This window comes from Piliocolobus tephrosceles, chromosome 14, assembly GCF_002776525.5.
Source record: "Piliocolobus tephrosceles isolate RC106 chromosome 14, ASM277652v3, whole genome shotgun sequence".
NCBI lineage: Eukaryota > Metazoa > Chordata > Mammalia > Primates > Cercopithecidae > Piliocolobus > Piliocolobus tephrosceles.
The window spans coordinates 60,122,304-60,141,315 of NC_045447.1; the positions used below are offsets into that span (position 1 = coordinate 60,122,304).

At 39.2% G+C, this 19,012-nt stretch overlaps 1 protein-coding gene across 1 annotated transcript; it reads right to left on the reverse strand.

Annotated features, from left to right (window-relative positions):
- Positions 1 to 9,778: 9,778 nt before the first annotated feature.
- On the reverse strand, positions 9,779 to 11,358 carry LOC111534195 (E3 ubiquitin-protein ligase RNF138-like). Its single transcript, XM_026453875.1, is given in 3 exon segments — positions 9,779 to 10,198; positions 10,201 to 10,354; positions 11,083 to 11,358. Coding segments are annotated over 3 exon segments (735 nt in total). The 3' UTR covers positions 9,779 to 9,893.
- Positions 11,359 to 19,012: the final 7,654 nt, after the last annotated feature.

A 19,012-nucleotide genomic window follows, 5' to 3' on the forward strand; every position in this document is an offset into this window, starting at 1 on the left:
GGGTCTTGACTCTTTATCCAGTTTGCCAGTCTGTGTCTTTTAATTGGCGCATTTAGTCCATTAACATTTAAGGTTAATATTGTTATGTGTGAACTTGATCCTTGCATTATGATATTAACTGGTTATTTTGCTCGTTAGTTGATGCAGTTTCTTCCTAGCCTCAATGGTCTTTACATTTTGGCATGTTTTTGCAGTGGCTGGTACGGGTTGTTCCTTTCCATGTTTAGGGCTTCCTTCAGGGTCTCTTGTAAGGCAGGTCTGGTGGTGACAAAATCTCTAAGCATTTGCTTATCTGTAAAGGACTTTATTTCTCCTTCACTGATGAAACTTAGTTTTCATCTTAGTGGCTGGATATGAAATTCTGGATTTAAAATTCTTTTCTTTAAGAATGTTGAATATTGGCCCCCACTCTCTTCTGGCTTGTAGAGTTTCTGCCGAGAGGTCTGCTGTTAGTCTGATGGGCTTCCCTTTGTGGGTAACCTGACCTTTCTCTCTGGCTGCCCTTAAGATTTTTTCCTTCTTTTCAACTTTGGTGAATCTGGCAATTATGTGTCTTGGAGTTGCTCTTCTCGAGGAGTATCTTTGTGGTGTTCTCTGTATTTCCTGAATTTGAATGTTGGCCTGCCCTGCTAGGTTGGGGAAGTTCTCCTGGATGATATCCTGAAGAGTGTTTTCCAACTTGGTTCCATTTTCCCCCTCACTTTCAGGCACCCCAATCAGACGTAGATTTGGTCTTTTTACATAATCCCATACTTCTTGCAGGCTTTGTTCATTTCTTTTTCTTCTTTTTTCTTTTGGTTTCTCTTCTCACTTCATTTCATTCATTTGATCCTCAATCGCTGATACTCTTTCTTCCAGTTGATCAAGTCGGTTACTGAAGCTTGTGCATTTGTCACGTATTTCTCGTGTCATGGTTTTCATCTCTGTCATTTCATTTATGACCTTCTCTGCATTAATTATTCTAGCTATCAATTCTTCCACTCTTTTCAAGATTTTTAGTTTCTTTGTGCTGGGTACGTAATTCCTCCTTTAGCTCTGAGAAGTTTGATGGACTGAAGCCTTCTTCTCTCATCTCGTCAAAGTCATTCTCTGACCAGCTTTGATCCGTTGCTGGCGATGAGCTGCGCTCCTTTGCAGGGGAAGATGCACTCTTATTTTTTGAATTTCCAGCTTTTCTGCCCTGCTTCTTCCCCATCTTTGTGGTTTTATCTGCTTCTGGTCTTTGATGGTGGTGACGTACTGATGGGGTTTTGGTATAGGTGTTCTTCCTGTTTGATAGTTTTCCGTCTAATAGTCAGGACCCTCAGCTATAGGTCTGTTGGAGATTGCTTGAGGTCCACTCCAGACCCTGTTTGCCTGGGTATCAGCAGCAGAGGTTGCGGAAGATACAATATTGCTGAACAGCAAGTGTACCTGTCTGAATCTTACTTTGGAAGCTTCCTCTCAGGGGTGTACACCACCCCGCGGGGTGTGGGGTATCAGACTGCCCCTAGTGGGGGATGTCTCCCAGTTAGGCTACTCAGGGGTCAGGGACCCACTTGAGCAGGCAGTCTGTCTGTTCTCAGATCTCAACCTCCGTGTTGGGAGATCCACTGCTCTCTTCAAAGCTGTCAGACAGAGTCCTTCAGGTCTGCACAGGCCTCTGCTGCTTCCCCTGTTGTTTTTTTAGCTGTGCCCTGTCTCCAGAGGTGGAGTCTACAGAGACAGGCAGGTTTCCTTGAGCTGCTGTGAGCTCCACCCAGTTGGAGCTTCCTAGCGGCTTTGTTTACCTACTTAAGCCTCAGCAATGGCGGGCGCCCCTCCCCCAGCCTCACTGCTGCCTTGTGGTTAGATCGCAGACTGCTGTGCTAGCAATGAGGGAGGCTCCCTGGCCGTGGGACCTTCCCGGCCAGGTATGGGTATAGTCTCCTGGTGTGCCCGTTTCCTTAAAGCGCAGTATTGGGGTGGGAATTACCCGATTTTCCAGGTGTTGTGTGTCTCAGTTCACCTGGCTAGGAAAAGGGATTCCCTTCCCCCTTGCGCTTCCCAGGTGAGGCAATGCCTCGCCCTGCTTCAGCCCTCACTGGTCGGGCTGCAGCAGCTGACCAGCACCGATTGTCCGGCACTCCCCAGTGAGATGACCCCAGTACCTCCGTTGAAAATGCAGAAATCACCGGTCTTCTGTGTCGCTCGCGCCGGGAGTTGGAGACTGGAGCTGTTCCCATTCGGCCATCTTGCCTGTAGTTTCATATTTCAGTTTAGTGGAACCATTGTGTTCATTGGTGGGAACATCCCGCCCTTGGAGACTAAGGTCTCTAAACCAGTATAGCTCTAAGTTGCCAGGATAAGAAGCAGAATTTCTGTGAGTGAGATGTTACTTGGAATTGTGAGAGTAGCCATTCCTACTTTCATCCCTCGATTTCTGGACCCATGTATTCTGGCTATGGGGACAGCAGCATATAATAACTTCTGATTCAAAGCATAAATTGTTTCCTGTATAATAGAGCCCATTCTTTTCAAGTGTTATCTCCTAACCACATCATAACTGAGTCTTCAGTAAGCCATTCTACCTTTCAGTTAGGTTAGCTGCTTCTGGATCATGGAGTATGTAATAAGACCAGTTCATTCAATAGTTATGATCCCAGTGCTGCATTTCTTTTGTAGCCAAAGAGTTTCTTGATCAGACTCAATACTGTACAGAAATCCATGATGATGGATAGGGCATTCTGAGGGTCCTTGGATGCGGTGCTGACAGAAGCATTATGAGCAGGAAAGGTAAATTCCTATTCAGAATATGTATGCTTCCTAGGAAGATGAATCTCTGCCACTTCTATAATAGAAGATGCCTAATGTAATCAGCCTGTCCCCAGGTGACTGGTCAGTTCCCACAGGGAATGGTGGCATACCCAGGATTCCATCTTGGTATCTGCTGTTGGCAGATTGGATACTCACCTGTAATATTAGACAGATAATTCTTCATAAGGAGAAGTTCATGCTGTTAAGCCCATGTTTAGCCTCCATCCCTGCCACCATAGACACTTTATTCATGGGTCCAATAAGCACTAGGGTGGCTGGTGTTAACTGATATCCACAGAATGAATAATCATGTCCTCCTGATTATTAGGAGCCTTCTCTGCAATGGATGCCTGTTGATGAGCATTGATGTTGGGTACAAATATCTGCAGTCTGTGTCCATTCAGAGAGATCCAGCCATATACCTCTTCCCCAGATTTTCTTGTTACCAATATTCCAATCCTATTCAGTGTCCTCACTTGACAAAGCTTCAGTGTGACCTGGCAAGGAAACACTATTTAAAGGGCACAGATCCAATTTCAAAAAACAGGCAAAAAGGTGAATTAAGAGCTGAGAGGTAATACACTGATAACTGGCATGTCATCCTAACTAGCACATTATGCCCTCCCCTAACCCATCATCTACCAATCCCTTTGAGGGGCACTTCACCTATGCACATTGAAAACACCAGGTATGTGTCTGCCTGAAGGGTTTCACCTTGCTCTTCTTTTACCTAGAATGCTCATTTCCCAGATATGCAGATGACTTGCCCCTCATGTCCTTCAGGTATTTGCCCAAATGCCATCCCCTTAGTGATGGCATCCCTGGACACCTCACACTCCCTATTCCCCTTCTCTGCCTTATTTTACTCCATAACACTTATTGACATATAATGTTATATCTTTCTTATTTTATTTTTAGTCTCTTCTCCAGAAAACAATCTCCACAAAAACAGAGATGCTATTTTGTTCATTTTTGCATTCTCAGCATTTAAAATAATACATGGCTCAGAGTAAGCTCTTAATAAATATGTGTTATTGAGTGGTTATAGAAAACTTAAATGTTCTTTGTGTTCATTTAAACCAATGGTGATTGAAAAGTCTATGACTCAAAAAAAAAGTATAAACCATCCAGCTGTTCATCAGCAGGAAAACTGATATATATTCCCTTATGTACAATGGAAAATTACTCAACAATAAAAAGGAATTAACTCCTGATATACACAGCAACATAGATAATTCTTAAAAAAAAAAAAAAATATGTAGAGCAAAAGAAGCCAGTTTTAAAGGTAAATGCTGTATGGCTCCCTTTCTATAAAGTTCTATAACTGGTAAAACTAATCTAAGATGATAAAAATCAGAAAGAGGGGAAGGGAGCTCAAGGGTACCTTCCAGGGTGATAGAAATGTTGTATTCTTGATTGGGGCGGAGGTCACACAGAAATATGCACTCATCAAAACTCATGGAATGACGCACTTAAAATAAATACATTTCATCCTATGTAAATTTTACCTCAATGAAAAACTTGATAACAATTTAAATGCAAAATAAACATAAAGTTACAAAACAGTCTGTAATCCCAATTTGATAAATATCTGTTCATTAAACCAGGAGAAAAACTCAAGGTCATTCCCCAGAAATCAAGTCACAAAAGAGATTAGCTAAGGGCCCAGGAAAAGCTCTTGTATAGCTGAACAGGGAAATTGGGAAGTATTACGTACCTCCTCAAACATTTGAAATTAAGAGGCCTATAGTTCCTCTTTCCATTTTTAGTGTGGGTCTCCTAATCCTGTTATTTCTCATTTTGACTACTGCTGTTCAAGCCTGGATACTGGTTTAATTCTAGAAAGAGTCACAGTTATAAGGACTGTAAATTGTTGAAAGAGGCTACCTAGGGAAATGGTAGTGTTTACCTCCATTACTTTTAAAGAAAGGCTATATACAGGAATATTGTTAAAAATGAGTTATGAATGACTACAATTAACTGTCTATGCAGGGTCTTGGAGTCACAAATTAAATTGTGTTTTAAGTTCCCATGATTTTGTTATGTCTTGAGTTCTATTTTGCCATTCTGAAAATGACACACAGCCGTGCATCACTTAATGATGGGTATACGTTCTTAGAAATGCATCCTTAGGTGATTTCATCATTGTTCAAACAACCCAGAGTATACTCACAAAAACCTGGATGATATAGCTTACCACAAACCTAGGGTATATGGTATAGCCTATTGCTTCTGAGTTACAAACCTGTACAGTATATGTTGCTGTAATTAATACTGTAGGCCATTGACACAGTGGCTATGACATCAGTAGGTGAATTTTTCAGCTCCATTATAATCTTATGGGACTACTCTCATTTATGTGGTCTGTCATTGACCTAAACATTATTATGCAGCTCATTACTACTATAATTTCTTGAAATTATTGCTACAGTTCAGCTGTGTTTTGGAGCCTGAAGGGAACACTTTCATTAACTGTAAAAAGTCCCTAAATTTCATGATCTTCCTCCATCAATTTCAAACCAATCCAGAGTTTGATCTTTACTTCAAACAATTGTAATTATTATTCCTCCTCTCTTTTTAGAATATATTTGCTACATGAATTATATTATCAATCCACTACACAAAAGAATGTGTCAGGTGGTTCTATAAAGAGAAATGCAGAAAAAAAAGAAATATATCATCCAGACTACAGTACCTAACAGCATTTCCCTGGGTACAGCAAGAATGGAAGAAGCACTTTGCCATTACACCTAATAGAAATCATCTGTATCCCTGAGCATGTTGCTGAAACAGAAATAGCAACAAGGAAATGGAAAATGAAAATGTCCCTCAGGTAACTGAGGATAAAATAAATAGATCAGGCTCTTCGTAACTGGTAAGAAACTAGTACTTACTTGCACCAACTTTTTGGCATAAGCCAATAATGGCTTCCATATATATATAGGCTCTCATAAACACTTCTTTTCAAACACAAAGAAAAGATTAATTAGAAAAGATTTGGTTGTCACCAAGTCTATATCCACACCAGTTCTACACTAACTGTTCTGTTTACTTTCATTTGACACTATTTTCAAGCTTACTGGGCCACTGATTTTTTTTAAGTGTCATCATTTAATATCCTAATGAATAATTAGTGTTTCCCTGACCTTACTTTTGAAATTTCTAGTCTACACAACATGACTTGGTTGATCATTTTGACAAAATCCATTACTAATCACTTGTTTGAATGACTCATATCTGGCTTATAACAAGGTTAAGTAGGTTTGCATATAGAACTATAACATTCACTGATACAACTTAAAGTAGTTAGTCATTTAAAAACAGCCAAATTACTTTGAAGACATATATTATGGGTTCCTTGTTTAACTTCTAAACGGTACTGGTGTTTTGGGTTACAGTTGGAATACTCTGCTCACTCGACCAAAATCTGGGATTTCTTCTCTTTCTGAGGCAATTAGATTCTGCCTATTCTGAAACCAACCTCTCTGACCATGCCTTGGCATTTCATGGCTCTGGAAAAGCCTGCGTGAGAGAGTACAGACAGGCAAAGATGTGATCTAAATCTATCCCACTACTACAAAGTTCATAACAAACAACAAAATAAACAGACAAAAAAAAGTCCAACTAACGCTGGATCAGCAATGCTATATTTTTCATTATGCTAGAATATTTTTAATTTGATATGTATCATGAGCAAAATGTTTACTTCTAGAGTTACTAACATTTTTATTGTATACATTCTTCTATTCCAAGTTTAGCAAGGAAACGCAATTATGATTTGAATGGCATATCTTGGCTCTAAATGGCTTCTTTATTTGGAAAGCAATAACATTGCTTCAGAAGGAAAATAAATATTTGGCATGGTGAAGGCTTGAGATTTTTTTCTCACTACCAGAAGTCTTTGTCCTTTTCTATTCTTTGTCTCTGAATCACTGAATAATTTTAAAGACAATGTTGTCTTCCTAATTAGAAATCATTTTAAACATTCAGTTGGGGAAATAAAAAATCTATGAAGCAGTGTCATCGAGAATCTAATGATATTTGTAGCACTACAATTGTTTGAACTGATTTGATTTCAAATTTATTTAGGGACATGCTTTAAAAATGCATGCTCATTTTTTTTCTTCAAGTTTCAATATTGCTTATAAGTGGCGTTATTTTATGTGCTAGCAGGAAGGAGGTATTTCATGTGGAAAGGATAGTTGAAGAGTGAGAGTGGTGGAGGAATTTTAAATAAGGTATAAAAAATACTGGACTTTATTTTTATGCACTTTCAGGAGATGAAAGACACAAGAAGGTCTTGAATGGGCACTCTCCCCTGGCAGCCAGACTAAAATGCATAATGTACTTAATCTAGCTAGTGACCAGAATTTCTTACAGTCAGTGCTATGGTTGGAATGATGATATCCCCTCTAAAACTCATGTTGAAACTTAATCCCCAATGCAATAGTATCAAGAGATGTGGCCTCTGGGAGGTGATTAAGTCATGAGGGCAGAACCCTCATGAATGGGATTAGTACCCTTACAAAAGGGTTCAAGGTTAAAGGGGGCATTCTTTTGCCTTGTCTTTCCTTCCACTAAGTAAGGACACAGTAGTCCTCCCCTCTGGAGGATATCACAACGATGCAGCCTCTTGGAAGCAGAGAATAGCCTTCACCAAATAGGTATCAATCCTGCTGATACCTTGGTCTCGAATTTTCCAGCCTCCAGAACTGTGAGAAATATATTTCTATTGCTTATAAATTACCCAGTCTTAGGTATTTTGTTATAGCAGGACTAACAGACTAAGACAGTCAGGCATACTCCATTCATTCAGTGTCCTCTGCTTGGCTCTTTGGCTCATGCATCAATGCTGAAATCTTCAGAGTCCCTGTAATGTCCAGTTAGGGAGAGGCAGGAGTCTGGAATCTGCTGGGTCTAGATGATCTGCCACACTGCAGAGCTGCTCAGATGAACTTGTTGTGGCCTTGCTGGTTCCCAGAATGGAAGACTACTCAAAGAATCAGTCAATTTCATTCTACCCTGAAATATACCAATGTTGTTGTGGATTGAGGTTTCGAATGAATGATTCTGGGTCCAACTCATAGCTGTGTAATTTGGAATAAGTTATATAATCTTTCTAAGAGTCAGCTTCCTGATTTGTAAAATGTAGCTACTACTAATTCTTATCTCACAGTGTTATGGTGAGAATCTAACAAATTAATGCATGTCAAAATCTGACACAATGCCTCATGGCAAATAAACATATCAAATGTGTTAATGTAAAAATATATTAATTCATTAAAAAGGCCCCAGATTCCTGAGGAATTTTCGGAAAGGACTTACTTTCCCTGGGGCAAGGATATCCTGACATATGTGAAATGAAACAACGTGTCTAGCGATTTCTTTCAGCCATAAAACCCAGTATCTCAGATAGATGATGTCAGTGGGCTCTACTCAAAGTGGCCTCAAGGCCTGCATGGCAGACCTGCAGAGATAACTTGGAACTCTGCTGGAAAAGTACAAGAAAAACTCATCCACCGTGGACTGGCTCCCTCATCACGCATCTGCCCCTGTGCTTGGATGGCCAAGGGAACCAAGTAGGCTGATATTGTTTCAGGTTGTATTTATTTACTCTTCCTCTTATATCAAAAAAGAAAGAAAGATTGAAACTGGAGAATCCAAATACAATAAAATCTCAAACTTTAATAAAAAGAGAATGGAAGGAAATGGATAATTACACCAGAAGAATTAAAGTTTTAAAAAGTTATATATATAACTTTATTTATTTATTTATTTTTGTCAGCGAATCCACTCTTAGTCCTTTATTCTGTGATTTGGGCCTTCTACAAAATACTTTATGATTTTCACTAATGAATACTAAGAACAAACCCAATTTTGACTAAAAAGTAGTGAAACAGTGGTTGGTAGAATCTCTCATTATATCACGGTCGCACATTATATTTGAGAATAACAAATGAGCACCATATACACAGGTAATTGTGTGTGTGTGTAAACTCAATTTTTAAGGTGTAATAGCAGCCAACTAGATCACTTAGCACTGTGACTATCACTTTTTAAAAATTTGGTGGTATACAAAATTTTAACAAATCAGATAAACACTTCAACCCCCTATTGCTTGTCCATTTAAAAAATCCTTAATAGAAATTCTATATATAACCTGACAAACTGCATACATACATATGTGTGTGTATATATACACACAAAAGTATATGTATATATACATATACATCTTTAGCTTTGAATAAATTTCTAAACTGAGATGAAGTCAAACCTCTCATTTACATCTTCTAGAATACAATATCACCAACTGAAAGTTTCTAATAAGAGTTTCAACTTAGTTAATCAGAAATACTGGCTACTGAAAATTCTGAGGCCAAAGAGCTGTTATTCAGCTTAGTATATTCCAGGCTTACAAATCAGTCAAAAAGACTGAAATTACCAAATGCCCATGAAAGAAATAAATTTTTCTCTTTGTATTTCCTTCTAATAACAAAAAGAAAATAGCTTTACAACAAGCTTTCACTTTTTAAAGAACTAAAATTATTACAGAAATCTCACTAGTCTTCAAAAATAGTAAATGTTATATTAAATACAATTTTCTTATAGTTGAATTTTTCAGCTAGAATCTGCATTTTAAAAATTTCCTTTGGATTATTCCATTTAGCACTTCAAGTTTCTATTCTGCAACTCTAATAACTGGCTCAGATTTGTTAGGTTATATCAATCACATCGTTCAAAATTTGGTACTGTGTGTTAAATGTGTACAATAATAAATGGGAGGAATGCACCAAATTTCAAAAGCAACATAACAATGAAAAATTCAAGAATATTTAATATTACAAAAAGATAAAGTACAACAGGGAGTCTCTTTTACCGTTACATGTAAAGTGAAATATCTTATTTATGCTTTTAAAGCTCATGTCATAACTTTCATTTTTTAACTTATCAAGAGGATGAAGTTTTTAGAAGCCCCACCTTTATTTTCAATAAAAAACTAAAATGACTGAATTACTTTTATTAATATACACATCAAGTTACTGAAACAGTGACTTCATGTAGTTTCCCCCTTAAAGATGGCACTTGCAGGTACAAAGATGCAGAGATGTCTACAGCCTTCAGATGTTTACTTGAAAAGATTCTTCAACAGCAGTTTGATATTGGGTTTCTTCATCTAGCTGAAGATTCACAAATTCTCCATAATCAAATTGATGTCTCTGATTTAGATGACTAACAAAATTTCTGGTAATGTGGCTACGATCTCCCCAAGGAAGAGACACACAAATAGGACATGTCACAGGAACTATCTGAAATAGGTGATTACTGTTACCATGATCCAGTAAACGCTGTCTGGTAAAATTTGATTCTTGACACAGGGGACACTTAAAAGAAGGATGACCAGAAGAATTTGTATTCTCTTGGTTGTTTCTGTGTTATCAGATGTGGATGTTTCACTCCTATTGCTGTTCCCTACTGAATCTTGAGAGATCTGAAAGTTTGGAATGATAGAAGAAACACCATATTCATCCTGATACTTCTTACAAGATTTGTAATGATGTCTCATGCGATAGAATTTAATCTGTTTTGGACATGAAGTCCTTGCCCATGCCTATGTCCTGAATGGTACTACCTAGATTTTCTTCTAGGGTTTTTATGGTATTAGGTCTAACATTTAAGTCTCTAATCCATCTTGAATTAATCTTCGTATAAGGAGTAAGGAAAGGATCCAGTTTCAGCTTTCTACTTATGGCTAGCCAATTTTCCCAGCACCATTTATTAAATAGGGAATCCTTTCCCCATTTCTTGTTTTTCTCAGGTTTGTCAAAGATCAGATGGTTGTAGATGTGTGGCATTATTTCTGAAGGCTCCGTTCTGTTCCATTGGTCTATATCTCTGTTTTGGTACCAGTACCATGCTGTTTTGGTTACTGTAGCCTTGTAGTATAGTTTGAAGTCAGGTAGCGTGACGCCTCCTGCTTTGTCCTTTTGACTTAGGATTGTCTTGGCAATACGGGCTCTTTTTTGGTTCCATATGGACTTTAAAGCAGTTTTTTCCAATTCGGTGAAGAAACTCATTGGTAGCTTGATGGGGATGGCATTGAATCTATAAATTACCTTGGGCAGTATGGCCATTTTCACAATATTGATTCTGCCTATCCATGAGCATGGTATGTTCTTCCATTTGTTTGTGTCCTCTTTGATTTCACCTGCACGTTATGCACATGTACCCTAGAACTTAAAGTATAATAAATAAAAAATAAAAAATTAAAAAATTAAAAAATTAAAAAAAAAAAAAAAAGAATTTAATCTGTTTTGCACAGCATCTGCAACTACCAGAAAACTTCCGCATTATATTTTCAAGGTCTAAGGCCCGTTCAGGACATGCTCTCTCTCTTCTAGTCACATTTCCACGACACAGGGGACAATGTGCTCCGCTTTCCCTCATTGCAGTCAGGAAACATTTTCTACAGAAGACGTGCTGACAGGCCACGGTCCGCACGGGGGTTTTGAGCACCTCCTGACAGACGGGGCAGTAGAAATCATCTTCCATGTAGGACGTGGCCGCGGAGAGGTCCTTGGCCATGGCAGGGGATGGGGAAACAAGGCGATAGCGACAGAGGTGACGGTGGCGGCCCGGGGCCCGACTCCCTACGCGAACCCGGAGAGGGGAGGGGGATCTATAACTTTAAATACATATATGTGTGTGTGTGTGTGTATATATATATATGGCAGTGTCTGTCATCCAGGCTGGAGTACAGTGGTACAGTCATAGCTCACTGCAGCCTCTAACTCCTAGGCTCAAGTGATATTCCCACCACAGCCTCCTGAATAGCTGATATTACAGGCACAAGTCACCATGCCCAGCTTATAGCTTTGTTTTTTGTTTTTTGTTTTTTGTTTTTTTAAGGGGAAAAAAGAAATGTCCTGAGCTTTCTAACAGCTGAGGTAAGGTGGGAAAAATTAAAGATTTTTCAGGTTCCTTTCTCTACTTAAAAGGCATTGGCCAAACCATGTCAATGCCTTTCAAATCATTCATTGAGTGCTTGCAATATGCCAGGTCCTCTGTTAGATGCTCTTCAACAGCAAATCCTTTAGTCTTCTCAACCACCCAATGTGCTCTTAGGTCTTATCACCTCTGAATGGGGGAAGCTAGTATCAACCACACCTGTGCTCCAAACTGCTCTCTGTGCCCCTTCACATGGTCATTGCAAGTGCACTCTATGGGCTTCATAGAAAGGGAGTCTTGAGAGAGAGGGCAAAGTAGCAAGAAAAGTGACACAGAGAAACAAGAGCTATGCAAACCCTCATACCCTGTGAGTTTCAGGTACATGAAGAAGGTATTGTCTCCATGATGGGAATTTGATAAGGAAAGTTAGATTTCTTGTGTAGAGACCAAAAGGAGTTCAAGCAAAGGGTTAGAGATTAAAAGGAAGGGTGGGTAAAAGAATGGGAGAGGAGGCCAGTCAGTGTGGGGATTAGTAGGCAGTAGAGGAGAGGGCTGCAGGGTGTCCATTAGGGATCTGGAGGGAGATTTGCTGAAATTGTTAAAATAGGCCCCCCCTAGATTGCAAATAAGATGTTGGGATGGAGCCAGGGCTTCTCTGGGCCTGAGCAGCAAGCAGACCCTCCCCTCTGCTAATCCCACACACAACTTCAGCAAAACAGCTGATGCTAAATGACCTGCCAACATCTCCTCCCCTTCACATACCCACCCCCTCAAGCAATGTGTTATTTTGTGACACCTGTTCACTTTTTATAATTCCTTGCAGCTGTCCAATCTGTGCACTGTCACCAGATTTTATCCAGTTTCAAAACTCGAAGTCGTTGGGGGTGGGGGAGAGTAAGGGCAGGAACAGGATATGATTTGCCCAGTCCCAATGTGAACCTAGATATGAGCCCCTCTCATTCATGAATTTATTCACAGAGTATTGAGAACAGAAACTCATATCCTATTTTTTAAAATATCTAATTCATATTCAGGTTTTTGGGGTTTGTTTTATTCTTAATTTTTATTTTGAATTATTATGGGTAAATAATAGTCGTATGGGTAATAAATAGTTATTATTTATGGGGTGCATGTGATGTTTTGATACAGGCTCACAATGTGTAACCATCAAATCAGAATAATTGGGATTTCCATCACCTTAAGCATGTCGCATTTCTTTGTGTTAGAAACATTTCAATTCCATGCTTTTAGTTATCTTAAAATAAACAATAAATTATTGCTGACTATAGTCACTCTATTGTGCTACTGAATACTAGATCTTATTCATTACTAGATCTTATTCTATACTCGATTTCATTCACTGTATTTTTGTACCCATATTCAGTTTTGTTCAGGATAAATAAACCAATCTACCAAAGTGCCTGCACTTCTAGTTGTAACAGAATCATCATAGGACCATTTGTACATTAAAAAATCATAATGTTGACCATCATAAAAACCAGGCTGGGTTGTTAAAAATTAATCCCTTGCTGCTTTCTGTCATGAAGCCTCTGAGGAGGACAGTTGGATGGCAGAGGACATGCACATGTGAGAATTACTCAGATGAATCTCAATTTGCAGGAGAAGAAAGGGCCTCAACTGATGGAAATAGTCTAGACATGTCTTATACATGGGTGATTCCAGAGTTGGTAGCATCCTCTTGGGAAGGATGCTTAACCCTCAATAGGACATTTGAAAGCGGATGATTTCTTCTCACCAAGCTAATAAGCAAAAAAGGTGTCTCTGGGGGACAGGAGTGAGGAACTAGAAAATATCATCTTATTCCCTTGATTGTAAGATAGTAATTTAATGAGAGCTTCAACTTGTTTGTTTGATTTGCAGAATGAGGGAGAGAGGTAGAACGGAAGGAAAACAGAGAGATGCCACATTAAACATGCATGTAGCCTTACTCCCATTCCAGAAATGTAAAAATACATGAAAATGTACATCTTAGAATCAAGGAAATATGGCAATAAAGCTAATTTTATATATATATATATTTTTTTTTTAATTACCACTGTTAAGTATTTGCTCTTTCTTCATGCTCATTTGAATGTTCATAACAAGAAAACGAACCTAGAGTAACTTTTCAGAGCAGCCTTAATTTGCCGTTCTCAGGAAGAAAGCACCCCTGCAAACCCAAAGTTTCTAACATATTCATCCAAGTCATCTAGTGGAGGTAAACAGCTCATTTGACTAAAACATTAAACCTAATCAGAGCTTCATATACTTATCTCATCAAGATGAATTGTTGGGAGACAACAGACAAAAGCTGATGCACAGCCCATTCCTCAGATGACCCACATGACTCCTCCCTGCGTTGTGTGTGTTAGTGCCCCTCATCCCAGTAGTTTTGTGACAACTTAGAAACATGACAAAGTTTGTCTCTGTACTTTAACAAAGTGGGTTAAAGCTGAGTGTGTGGAGAGCGAGAGTATAGGAAAGTCTGTCCAACCTGGCAAAGAACTATGTTGAAAAGGTCTCTATATATCAAGAGAAAAGAGTAGGAAAAGCAGGGAGTACAGGAAAGGGAGAAGATACAAGAGAGTAAGGAGGGAAACAAACTGCTCCCAGGACTCACCCATAGAACCAGGAGGAGATTCACTGGAGGCCACATTCCAAGGTGCTTCACAGTCTGCCCCGAATTTCTCTCCATCCTTGCTATGGTTTGAATGTTCACATTCCCTCCAAAATTCACGTTGAAACTAAATCCCCAATGCAACAGTACTGAGATGTGTACCTTCTAGAAAGTAATTGGCCCATGAGGGCTCTACCCTCATGGATGAGATTAATGCCTTATAAAAAGTCTTGAGGGGATGAGTTCACTCCTTCAGATCCTTTCTTCATGTGAGGACTCAGTGTTTGTCCCCTCCAGAGTAAGTAGTCTTCAAGGGGCCAGCTTGGAAGCAGAGACAGCCCTCACCAGCAACCAGGTCTGCCAGCATCTTGATCTTGGTCTTTTCAGCCTCCAGAACTGTGAGAAATAAATTTCTGTTGTTTAAAAATTACCCAGTCTTGGGTATTTTTTTGTGGCAGCACAAATCAAGTAAGACAACCTTGCCTTTCACTATTCTCTCACAAATACCTCAAGTCCCAGAAGATCTTGCTAAATGGGACTCCTCCCTCTTGCCCAAACTTGGATATCCCATATACTGTAGTGCTTTCCTGTCTCTATTTCTCAACCTATGTTAACAGCTTCACAGAAGGTAACTCCCCTACCGTATCCAGAAAACATCTTTTCTTCTTTTAATGAACATGTTATATGTCACTTCTTCCACGAAGACTTGGCTGAGCCTACTGGTTTTTTTTGTTTTTTTGTTGTTGTTGTTGTTGTTGTTGTTGTTGTTGTTGTTGTTTTTGCAATGCATCATTCTTCTGAAACTACTTCTGTCATATTTTGTGTTATGATCATTTTTTTCTTGTCTTATTTTCCCTGGTTTAATTGCATTCAGAGTAGGCATTTTGTTTTAATCATTTTTCCATCCTCTGAGCAAGGAGAACAGTCATTCAGAGTCATATTCTATATTTAACAGAAAGTACATCAACAATTTAAACCATGGAGGTAATTCACACCTCAATGGGCACATGCCTAGAGAGATCTTGAGTCAATGGACCTGCCAGAATCCCTTTTAAGGGTTTCAGTTTTCCTATGTGCCTCTCATTGAGTGAGCCTCTTACCAAGATAAAGTTGATTTTGGTATTTTAAAATATTATTTTTTAGACAACATGATCCCTACAAGCAAAATAATTACTTTGCTGCTTAACTGAAAGAAAAAAATCTAGTCTAGTGCAAGAGACAAAATCTGGCTGCTCTGAATTTGTTGTGGGGCAGGATGTAAAACTGCAACTGGGCTATTTCTACCTTCTATGCTGCAGTTAGACCCTACATTCCATATTGAATGAGTCCCACTGAATCTCCACACATATCACACTATAGCCTAAATCGTAAACTAGTTATCAGGTGTCTACTTCCCCAGAGTAGACATAAGCTCCTCATTCACTGGGACCCATTGTTCCCCACCTTAGTCTTGTCAGTGCCCACCTGGCACTTACTGAGCACTTACTAAATTATTTATAGAATTCCTCCAGGCAAAATAAAAGGGGAAACTCTAAAGCCTGATCTTGGACTTTCTATTGCTATAAAAGATATCACTGAGACAATGGGTAAGACAATGGCTATTAGATAATAGAACTGAATTGATGTTAACATTTTTTGAAATTTTACTTTAAGTTCTGGGATACATGTGCAGAACGTGCAGGTATGTTACATAGGTATACACGTGCCATGGTGGTCTGCTGCACCTATCAATCCATCCTCGAGGTTTTAAGCCTCACATGCATTAGGTATTTGTCCTAATGCTCTCCCTCCCCTTGCCCCCACCCTGCTGACAGGCCCCAGTGTGTGATGTTCCCTTCCCTGTGTTCATGTGTTCTCATTGTTCAACTCCTGCTTATGAGTGAGAACATGTGGTGTTTGGTTTCCTGTTCCTATGTTAGTTTGCTGAGAATGATAATTTCCAGCTACATCCATGTCCCTGCAAAGGACATGAACTCATCCTTTTTTATGGCTGCATAGTGTTCCATGGTGTAAATGTGCCACATTTTCTTTATCCAGTCTATCATTGATGGGCATTTGGGTTGGCTTCAAGTCTTTGCTATTGTGAATAGTGCCACAATAAATATACACGTGCATGTGTCTTTATAATAGAATGATTTATAAACCTTTGGGTATATACCCAGTATAGGATTGCTGGGTCAAATGATATTTCTAGTTCCAGATCCTTGAGGAATCACCAAACTGTCTTCCACAATGTCTGAACTATTTTACACTCCCATCAATAGCGTAAAAGTATTCCTATTTCTCCACAGCCTCGCCAGCATCTGTTGTTTCCTGACTTTTTAATAATTGCCATTCTAACTGGAGATCTCATTGTGGTTTTGATTTGCATTTCTCTAATGACCAGTGATGATGAGCTTTTTTTCATATGTTTGATGGCTGCATAAATGTCTTCTTCTGAGAGGTGTTTGTTCATATCCTTCACCCACTTTTTGATGGGGTTGTTTTTTTCTCATAAATTTGTCTAAGTTCCTTGTAGATTCTGGATATTAGCCCTTTGTCAGATGGATAGATTGCCACAATTTTCCCCCATTCTGTAGGTTGCCTGTTCACTCTGATGACAGTTTATTTTGCTCTGCAGCTCTTTAGTTTAATTAGATCCCCATTTGTCTATTTTGACTTTTGTTGCCATTGCTTTTGGTGTTTTAGTTGTGAAAACTTTGCCCATACCTATGTCCTGAATGTTACTGCCTAGGTTTTCTTCTAGGGTTTTCATGGTTTTCGGTTTTACATTTAAGTCTTTAATCCATCTTGAGTTAATTTTTATATAAGGTGTAAGGAAAGGGTCCAGTTTCCGTTTTCTGTATATGGCTAGCCAGTTTTTCCAGCACCATTTATTAAATAGGGAATCCTTTCCCCATTGCTTGTTTCTTTCACATTTGTCCAAGATCTGATGGTTGTAGATGTGTGGTGTTATTTCTGTGGCCTCCGTTCTGTTCCATTGGTCTATATATCTGTTTTGGTACCAGTACCATGCTGTTTTGGTTACTGTAGCCTTGTAGTATAGTTTGAAGTCAGGTAGCTTGATGCCTCCAGCTTTGTTCTTGTTGCTTAGGATTGTGTTGGCTATACTGGCTCAGCATACCACCCTCAAGACACCTGATCTCATCTGATGTTATTTATTTATTTACTTACTTACTTATTTATTTATTTTTTGAGACGGAGTCTTGCTGTGTTGCCAGGCTGGAGTGCAATGGCGCGATCTCAGCTTACTGCAACCTCCAACTCCCTGCTTCAAGTGATTTTCCTGCCTCAGCCTCCCAAGTAGTTGGGATTACAGGCATATGCCACAACACCCAGCTTGATGTTAATTTTTGATTAAGCATTATACTGTGATTATTATTAAGTAAGAAAATTCTTTACTTTTAGAAAACACACACTGAAATATTTAGAAGTAAAGGAACATCATGTATATAACTTTTTCTTAAAGGGTTCAAAATTATGTGTTTGTGAATACACATACACACACAATGTTAATACAGGGAACCTGGGTGAGGGTATTCATAAATTCTTTGTACTATTCTTGCAACTTTTTCTGTAAATCTGAAATTATGTAAAAATAAAAAAGGTATGGGGGGGATCTAAATACTATTATCTTACCTGTGTTCTGCTAAGATAGCCCATACTTATAAGGATTAAGTAGCTCAACCAAGCTAATATGTGGTATGGCAGATCTGGTCTTTAGAGAAGCAGATGCCCAGAAGGGACTAGAATTGGAAAAGATTTTACTGGGGAAATTCCTGTTAAAGAGGGGAAGATGCAGGAGTGGGCAGGGTGAGTTTTAGATAGCTGTGCAACTCTGACTCCTGAGAAGGAGAACAGGAAGGAAGCAGGCTGCTTTTATCCAAGTCTCTGGAGGCCTCTCATCTCCAGCTTTTTGGAGAAGGGGCCTGTGGTTTTGCATGAATGGAAGTAAGCTTATCATTTTAATGTGTTTAGGAACTAGGATATGATGATACCTTTCCTCTGATTAGTGAGCACTCCCTTACATTCTGTGATGAAGTCCTTGTAAATAATAATCTTATTTTTTAATTTTGAGCCCATAAACTTATTTTCCATTAGCTTATGTAATCACATCATCTTAGAGATATTGCAAAGTGGGCTGTAGTTCAGCACATTACCTAGTTAATTAATCAAGCCTGATATTTTCCCTAGCCAGTCTTTTGGTGCAACAGAACATCAATCTGATTGCAACTTCATAGTGAAGAGTATCATTCCAGCAATGATAAACCTTTAGATTCACATGGGATTACCAGAAGTCGAATTCTGCATCAAGAAAAGATGAGACATCAGTGGGGAGAATAAGACCAGCATCAGTCACAGGCCCTGAAAGAAATGTTTTACTTAAAGTTCTCAGGACTTTGTCAAGAAATAATTTTCATAATAACTCAAAAGATTTCTGGCCGGGCGCGGTGGCTCAAGCCTGTAATCCCAGCACTTTGGGAGGCCGAGACGGGTGGATCGCGAAGTCAGGAGATGGAGACCATCCTGGCTAACACGGTGAAACCCCGTCTCTACTAAAAATACAAAAACTAGCCGGGCGAGGTGGCCGGCGCCTGTAGTCCCAGCTACTCGGGAGGCTGAGGCAGGAGAATGGCGTAAACCCGGGAGGCGGAGCTTGCAGTGAGCTGAGAT